Raw genomic sequence first — 9,156 nt, 5'->3', positions numbered from 1 at the left:
TTGTGTCCAAAAATACAGCAAAAGTTGCATCAAAAACACAGCTTTTCTGCAATGTGTGGCCTCAGCCTTAACACGTACCTGTTACCTCTCCTGACATGTCTGTTTTGGCAAACACTCGTATTCTACAGGACGGAACCGTTCTGGAGTCCTTTAACTCAACAACTCTGCATAAAGAGGTTCCTCTGTTATTCTTCCTGAAAATGTATGACTACATGGACACCTGGGCATTGCCATCATCTTATAAGGGTGGTGTCCTGACACGGTCCGGCACTGTTAACCCCTTAAGGACCAGGTCATTTTTTGGTTTCGCATTTTCGTTTTTTCCCTCCTCACATTTCAAGAGCTGTAACATTTTCATTTTTCAATTTGCAGAGTCACATGGTGGCTTATTGTTTGCGGGACAAATTGTAATTGGAATGGCGCCATTCAATAGGCTGTGCAATGTACTGGGGAAAAAAATAAATCAGAGTGAGGTGCAATTGGCGAAAAAAATGCATTTGCGCCATTTTCATATGGGTTTAAATTTTTTTACAGCGTTCACAGTTTGGTACAAATGACATGTTAGCTGTGTTCTACGTGTCAGTACAAACACGGTGATACCAAATTTATATAGGATTTTTAATGTTTGATACTTTTTAAAAAATGAAAAACTTTGCAAAATAGAAAAAAAAAAAAAATTGTGTCGTCATGTTGTGACACCTGTAACTTTTTCATACTTACATTTATGGAGCTGGGGGCGGCGTCTTTTTATGCGGGACAAGATGACGTTTCTATTGATACCATTTGGGGAAAGATCTGGTTGTTGATCTGGTTTGATCATTTTTTATTAAATATTTTATAGGAGGCAAAGTGTTGAAAAAAAAACACTATTTGGCCATTTTTTATTTTTTTTGCCACTACGCTGTTCGCAGTATGGAATAAATGTTTTAATATTTTAATAGTTCGGACATTTTGGAGCGCGGGGAGACCTAATAGGTTTATGTTTAATGTTCTTTGTTTACTTTTATATCTGATCTAGGGAAAAGGGGGGATTGGAACTTTTATATTTTACAGTTTACATGCTGCGGTCACATTTGACTGCAGTTTGTAAAGGGTTCACAGCAGCGATCAGTGCGGTTAATGGCAGGTCTTGGCTGTATTATACAGCCGGCATCCGCCTTGTATGGAGCGAGTTCAGCTCCTGAGCTCGCTCCATACATCCCCATGCGACCCATGACTTAATACTACGTCAAAGGTCGCTAAGGGGTTAAGCTGGGTTCACATGGGGTTCTTTGGTTCTCGTGACTGGTGGGGGTCCCAGTGATCCTGTATATAGGGGCTGTTCATGGCCTACCAGCTTTAACCCTTTACTTTCAGTAACACAGAGGGCGCTGATGACAATAACACTTTATTCACAACACAAATATTGTAAACCTGCAGTGAGAAAAACAGAAATCTACTGCTGAAATGTAAAAGGAACAAAAGAAAACTTCCCGATCATAGCTGGGGTATACTAAAGAAAGGAAGGAAAAACAAACAAACAAACACAATACAGTCTCCTAATAATGATCAATTAAGATCCGTCTGAAACCGCACCCGGGAGTCTCCGTCCGGCCCCTGCCATGTTGCTTTGAATCTGTCCACACACAGTTTGCGGGGCCACATGCCATAACCATGCGTGTTGAGCAGAGAGTACAGCAGGTCTTTGACACGCTGGTACTGGTCTGAGGACGCCTGGTGCCCGGGAAGAGAACAGTCTCAGAATTATAGATCTCCACACATGTAAATTCATTCTGCAATTTTTCTAATTTTGTGCATGTTTTGATGTCTCACAGTTTTCAAGATCTCCGTTTGCTGTCAGTAAGCTGAATACTCACCTATCATGTTCGACTGACACAATACAGGCAATAAGTGGCCCCCAGGAATCGGAACAGGGATATGCATGTGACCCATGTGAATAGAGCAGTGGTGTTAATGAGTGGCTGCCGCTCTATTCCCCTCTATGGGACTGCCAGAAATAGAAGTGAAAGGAGTGGTGCCCATACAGCAGCACCACTACTCCATTCAACTGGGGCACGTTATCCTAGACAACCCCTTTAGTTACTGCAATCATTGCTGCCGGGTCTCTGTTGTATAACATAGTGGAGACTCAGCGGCTATGGTGGTCGCTTAGCGCCTGAGTGGCCACTATGTTTAAAGAGGACCATTCATGGTTTGGGGCACAGGCAGTTCTATATACTGCTGGAAAGCCGACAGTGCACTGAATTCAGCAGTATATAGAACTGCCTGTGCCCCAAACCATGAAACGTCCTCTTTAAAGACTCGACGTCTGCCATAATAGTATGGCGGATATTGGGAAAGGGTTAAAATTAATATTAAACCCTGCTTGCAATTTCTCAATTTCTCTGAAATTCAAAAACTGACCACTAGATGGCAGAATCCCAATGCAGAAAAGTAAAATGTAACATCATAGGCACAACGACATGCACAAAAATCTTCCCATTAGTATATCCCGGTGATATTGGCACCGAGCCACCATAAGGAGGGGGGTACATCAGAACAAACATCTTTATCAGCCATATTATAACTTTGCTTCACTCTTTTGAGAATTTTACAATGCATAAAGTATATGACAAGAATGTGTCAATGAGTCGGTGTAACGAAAAGCATGGAAGGACCCCACGGCCACGAGCCCACCTACCTTAGCTTGGTGATAGGATTCTTCAGTCTGTTGTTTCCCTAAGGAACGCTGGATATTCGTGTAGTACACAAGCATGGCGGCTTTGCAAAGACGACTCCCGGGAGAAGCAGATGCGCTAAAAAGACGGAAAATGGAAAGGTTTTATTTTTCTTTTTAGGGTGATCAGCCAGTGGGGTAATGTCAATGGGGGCTCCCTACACGACTGAGAAAGTTATCTGAAATGTAAGCATAATTTCAGGGTCCGGAAACTGGACAGACCACCTTGTTTTGTCATCAGGGCTTCTGTATACAGCCCGGGAAATGTCCTGTATATAACAAGCTGAACCATAAAGGCCAGCTCAAATACAGGTGTATGGGGGGAGGGGAGGGGTGGAATCAATGGCTTTGTACCACTTTAGCATATCGGGCACTGACTGGGGGCATTAGCGCTGGGTGTCTACTGTATAAAACAATAGACACCTGGCGGCTATGGCGGCCGCCCGGCTCCAGTTAAACACCCAGCGTCCGCCGTAATAGTACGGTGGATGTCGGGAAGGGGTTAAAGAACAACAACAAATGTGTCCCACGACTACCAGGACCTCGCTTACCTTTGTACTGGCTGGCCGGTGCTGGCATCTATAATCTCCTCACACTTGTCCCCCTTACTCCAGTTGATGCTATGAGTTGGGTGAACGGATGGAGGTTGTTTCTTATTGACTTCTGGTCCAGAATACATGTATGGGGTGCACACAGAATAGGGATGAAACAACTCCAGGTTCAAAGGGGATTGTAGGCGACCAATAACAGCCTGTTTGAAACCATCCAATTCCTGCTCTGTGGTCCCTGGATTTAGAGTAAAACACAATCATCATACCCCAAATTCCCCTGCAGACCGTACAAGTATCTGTGTAGACTCTATGTTACCTGTGACGATGCTGGTGATGTACACAGGTTCCATAAACTGACTTAGCAAAGCTCCCTGGACCCCAAGTACGCTCCACCTGAGCAGCTTGTCTGTGGCAGACATACAGCACACGCGTGCAGCCAAGACGCTGGGAGGACACTCCGACACTGGAACCATGCTGCCTTTAGCGTGAATCCTCAGCTGTAAACTTGGCCGTTCTTCCCAAGAACTAAGAAATTAGATATCACAGCAGAAAGTCAGAAGAAAAGAAAAAGCAGAAAAAGCAAAATGAATTTCTTACTATTAAAGGGGTTTGCTGGGACTTACACATTGATGACTTATCCCAAACGCCCACAGATCGGCTGTATGAAGAAGCCGTGGCGCTCGCGAGGGTTGTGGCCTCTGACGATGATATCACGCTCATTCGTTACTAGATTATACCCATTCTAGTGAGTAGGGCTGAGCACTGCCCCTATGATATGTATGGTGGCCACAGCAATCACCTGAATGCTACGACCTCTTCAACCAGTCCAGGGTGATAAAGATGCGTCATCAATATGTTTGTTCTAGGAGACCCCTTTAAATGGATATGAATGGGAAGACGGGAACTGATTAAAATAATAAACAAAGAAGCTATAATTTTATTCCTCCCATTCCCCAGTGGTTGGACTATGTTTATATGACTGCAGTGGGGTGGTGGGCTAACATATGTGCAGATTAAGACTGCAGTTATACAGCACTTCCCTGCTACAGCCAGGTAAGCACATCCTGGCATTGAAAATCAAAAGGTCAGTGATGTAAGAAGCTGATGGGTAGAGAGGTAAGGGTCAGGAAAATTGAGGACCATGATTACATTTGAGATACGCACCAAAGCAAACCTGTTGCATACAAATGGATCGGGCAACAAGGCCACTTTGGTGGTAAAACCAGTCGCATGGCTAAAGTTCCTATTATCCTATAAGGACTGCAGCATTCTTTGGTCATTGCGCTGGAGTCACAGCCAAGGTTATGTATGAGTAGCATCAATGCTAGAAATGCATTAGACCAATGCAAATATATGTGAGGCTGATTTTTGGATGCAAAAGGCAGAATATGGCAGTGTGTGATGCCTATAACAAATGCTGCTAATACACGACACTCACAGGTAGATCTGGGTGGTTCCTTCAGGTAAGCAGCTGAGATACAGATGCAGAAAAGTGTTGGGTTTCAGTCCCAGACACTGCGTCTGCTGGGAAGGACACAAGATACTGTTCTCTCTGGACCCAGGGAGTGCACTGTAGTAGAGGGCGACCTCTTTGTACAGATATCTAGAAAGAAAAATAGAATGGTTAAATGAACGGCAGTGACCCTTCTGCCCTAAACATAAAGACCACAGTGTCTGAGCAATTAAAGGGGTTTTCTGGGGATAATTCATTAACGACCAAGTAGGTTATCAATTATTAAGTTTTAAAAAACCCTTTAATTGGCTCTTGCACCTACTCTGTAGGATTCAGTGTCCCAGATCTCCCAGTGGGACTGACCTGTCAAATTCAGGATTATAAAGAACTGAAGGACACTCATACAGTATAATGTAAGTGATGGTGATGAAATACAATGATAGACCCAACCCCCCTCCATGAAAATCAATGATACATCCTCAGATATCAGGAGCACCGCCTGACTACGTGATGTGTATGTGAACCTCCGGGCTCTTAAATAAAATGAATGGGCTGTTGGATTTCAGCATGTCCAATCCCTTGGTTCTCGAGGAGATAGACCGCTGACAGAGGCGTCCTAAAGAGACTTGCTTCCACTTCCCATTCATATGCATGTACAAACTGAGTGTGCACATATATAGGAGAGGAAGGGGCTTAGGAGAAAGAGCTATAAGATAAGACACCAGGTCAGCTAGCTTACGCTCAGTAACTAATAGGCCACTTACAAGAAAGTAGAAAGAGATCAAAGGAAGAGCAAAACAATCCCAGCGGCCTATGCCAGGAACTAGAGCCACAGACATGGATGACATAAATGACCATACACAACGCCTCACCTCAGCAGCGCTCTCCTGGCCACAACCAACGCATGGCAATCATGGACCAGAAACCCCTGATACTCCTGAAATCCCTGATAACAGGCAGCGCCAGTTCCCAGTGCCACCACCTCGTAGATGTCGCCAGCTTCCTCTTTACCCAAGACATCTGCAGATCATAAGATATACACAAGATACTTGATGGAGTTTTCCAGGACCTGTATATTGATAACTCATCCTTAGGACCCCTGCCAAGCACTGCGGGCGTATTCATCGGTCGCATGGTACAGCAGCAGGTCAGTTCCATCCAAGTGAAAGGGGCTGAGCTGCAAGGCCTAACACAACCCCTGTGATATGTACAGCCCTGAAAAGACCACAGGGTTCCCCTAAATGCTGCAATCTCTTCAATCCACTGACCCGTGGGGGTCTCAGGTGTCAGTCCACAAACAATGACGTATTTAGGACCTAAGGGATAGGTTATCAATATCGAAGTCACAGAAAACCCTTTTAAAATGCAGCCATAGATAGAACGCACAGCACAATGGGCACTCACCTCTCTGCAGGATGAATGCCGCCAGGTTAGTCCTGTGCTTATAATATTCTGTTTCACCCATCAAACGATGAAAGAAATTATTGACGACCGCAGCACATCTCACCTCATGTACGATAATGTTTTCTGAAGGAGATAAAAACCAACTGATCAGCCTCCTAGGTAACAAAAGGAGCCAGTCACCAGATTTGGGACCCTTAAATCTGCACCATTGTATGTATAGTAAGTGAGGGATGACCTTGCGCTGCTGATGCAAAAACGTAGCAATTTATTTTGCAACTGAACGTTACAATGCAACCCCATTCACTTTTGTTACTTATACCGCAGGGTGACAGGGCGAACTTTGGTGTCACAGCCAAAAATCGCAACATAACCCCAATCTGAGTGTTCTTGCAGTCCGCAGCAGCAGCAGGAGGGGGTAGTGGGTATCAGAGAACGCTAGACTCCCAACAAAGACGGCAGAAATGGTTTGCTAATGTCCCTGCCTTCCTGAATGCTGTATACACTGCGCTCGATAAGGAGGCTTTGATGCTCCCTGCTCCTGTCCCAGCGACCAAAGGATTGTTAGGTCTCTGCAGGAGTGGCAAAGTCTATCCAGATCATCTATGCAGTCTAGTCAAGACACTGTATTTCTCCTGTAAATGGGGCAAGTAAGAATGCCCCCCCCCCATGTGATCTGCAAAAGTTTACACCATAAAATGCGATTCACAAACATAGATCGGACCCCAAAATCAAGGCCAGACCCCCAAATAGAAATAGAAATACAGGCCGCCATATCCCATGCGGAAAGAAAAGCGCTGCAGAGCGGGGGAAAGGTGCAATCCAAGCTTAAAAGCAGAAACTGAACTTCAGGCTTGCATCAATACTCTAAGGATGAGTACAGTCAGTGGGCTGTGAGTATCGCCCCTCCTGACTGTACTTGTCCATAGCCCTGTACGGGGTGGGGCGCATTCCTCACAGTTTAGTGTGAAAGCTTGGTGGTAAGGAACACCCCCTCTGACAGTACATGGCTATGGCAGATTACAGTCGGGGGGGAAGGGGGCGGCATTTTGCGTTCCTCTCCGCCCAGCTAGACTGTCAGGAACTCCCTTCTGACAGAGATCGGTAATGCCACTGATATCTCCAGCCCAGGGGCACATAACGGGAAAGCCGACGGTACGCTGAATTCATATATAAAATCGCATGTACCTGAGGACATGAAGATCCTCTTTAATACACTTTTGAAAGTAGACTGATGAGCGGCAGTAACCCACACATGTACTGCTAAGCGGAGCCAAGTGTGCATGTGTACTGTAAAGCTTATCTGTTGTTTAGACATCAGCTATCTCGTGTGTATGGTTGGTTTTATTTATTTCCTACATGTTTCACTATTTTACAGCTCTTCCAATTTGCTGGATTGCATGAGAAGCTTACCCAAATTTTTATTTTCCTTAATAAAACGACCAAAGAAGGCTGTGTGTGTGTGTGTGTGTGTGTGTGGTTATTGTGAGTGTTTCTTTTCTATCAGATGGAGCTCTCATGAGCCTATTATACATCCATATACACATACGACAGAAGGCAGCAGGTGAGATATGATCCAGGGGGACCCCCATAGATTGTAAGCCCTCGCGGGCAGGGCCCTCTACCCCACTGTGCCATCCGATCACTGTTAGTATGATATCTACCTGTATATTTTGTGTATTGTATGTAACCTCCAAATGTAAAGCACCATGGAATTAATGGTGCTATATAAATAAACAATAATAATAAACCTATCACATAACTGAGGTCAGATAGGAATTTATTGCCCCCACCGAGGTATAACTTAGTCTCACTTCTACTGACACATATCAGAAGTTTCCTATAACTGGAGGTTATAACATTTAGGAAGTCTGGAACCTCACCCCCGTCTTCTCCATGTTGCTTGACGTTTACAGCTGGGTTACTCTGCTTCTGCAGGAGGGAAGGCGACTCCATCATGACGATCCTACTGTACAAAGAAAGAATATGGAAATCACTGGACTCATACAATTCCCATGGTGGGATACTGGAAAAAGCAGAGGGGTTCTCTGCTCACACACAGGACAAAAACAACTGACTGTAATGGAAGGTACTGCAGGGTGACGGGTACAGCGAAGGTGGGGACACTGCTGCTCTGGACGGGCCCGCTCATATGTTACAACCTGAATATTAGAAAATGTAGTTTTTCAACACTGTGGAGTTTTTGGCCCCATTTTAGGGATCAGAAAGCCCCTTTACCATCACAAAGATATTAATGAAATAAACTTCAGACAAGTTATTAGTATCAAATAGATGTGGGTTCGGCACCTGGCACACCCACCGACCAGCTGTTTGAAGAGGCTGCAGTACATAGTATAGGGCAGAGGCATGACACTACTTTAAGTAAAGGTCCACATCAGTAGCAGATTCCTTCATTTGACTTGGCCTTTAGTTGGTTTATTTTGAGCCAGAATTGAAATTTCATTTATGCCACGCCCACAAGCCTAGTAAGTCAAAAATATTCTCTTAAAGGGATCCTATCATTAAAAAGCAATTTTTTTGTGACTAACGCGTGGTAATAGCCTTAAGAAAGGCTATTCTTCTCCTACCTTTAGAGGTCTTCTCCACTTTGCTGTTTGGAAGAAATCCCAGTTTTTGTCGGTATGCAAATGAGTTCTCTCGCAGCACTGGGGGCGGTCCCCAGCGCTCAAACTGAACTAGGGGAGTCTCCAATGTAGCGAGAGATCTCTCCAGCGACACCTCCATCTTCTTCAAGAACGGCCTCTCTTCGCGTCTTCTTCCGGCGAACTTCTAGGCCTAGGACAGAGCCAAACTGCGCAAGAAAAATGGCCGCTTACACAGTCTGCTGATCAGTAGGGGTGCTGAATGTCCATCCTCCTCTCCGGGATATGTTCACTGATGCAGCCAATCCCTGCAGTATCTTGCTGTATACGGCTCAGGCCAGAGATTAACTGCAGCAGTCACCTGTATATAAGGTCATCCCCTCCCTGTTGCAGCCACGTAAGCGGATGCTGCTGATCTGGCGATCAGGATAA

At 45.0% G+C, this 9,156-nt stretch overlaps 1 protein-coding gene across 1 annotated transcript; it reads right to left on the bottom strand.

The window, feature by feature from the left end:
- Positions 1–1,548: 1,548 nt before the first annotated feature.
- On the bottom strand, positions 1,549–8,077 carry LOC142185598 (adenosine deaminase domain-containing protein 2-like). The gene is given in 8 exon segments (XM_075261023.1): positions 1,549–1,713; positions 2,681–2,795; positions 3,259–3,502; positions 3,584–3,792; positions 4,706–4,870; positions 5,593–5,740; positions 6,125–6,247; positions 8,005–8,077. Coding segments are annotated over 8 exon segments (1,242 nt in total).
- Positions 8,078–9,156: the final 1,079 nt, after the last annotated feature.

This window comes from Leptodactylus fuscus, chromosome 11 (genome assembly GCF_031893055.1).
Source record: "Leptodactylus fuscus isolate aLepFus1 chromosome 11, aLepFus1.hap2, whole genome shotgun sequence".
Lineage (NCBI taxonomy): Eukaryota > Metazoa > Chordata > Amphibia > Anura > Leptodactylidae > Leptodactylus > Leptodactylus fuscus.
Note: the sequence above shows the minus strand (reverse complement) of the source record. Positions and strands in the feature narration are given on the sequence as shown.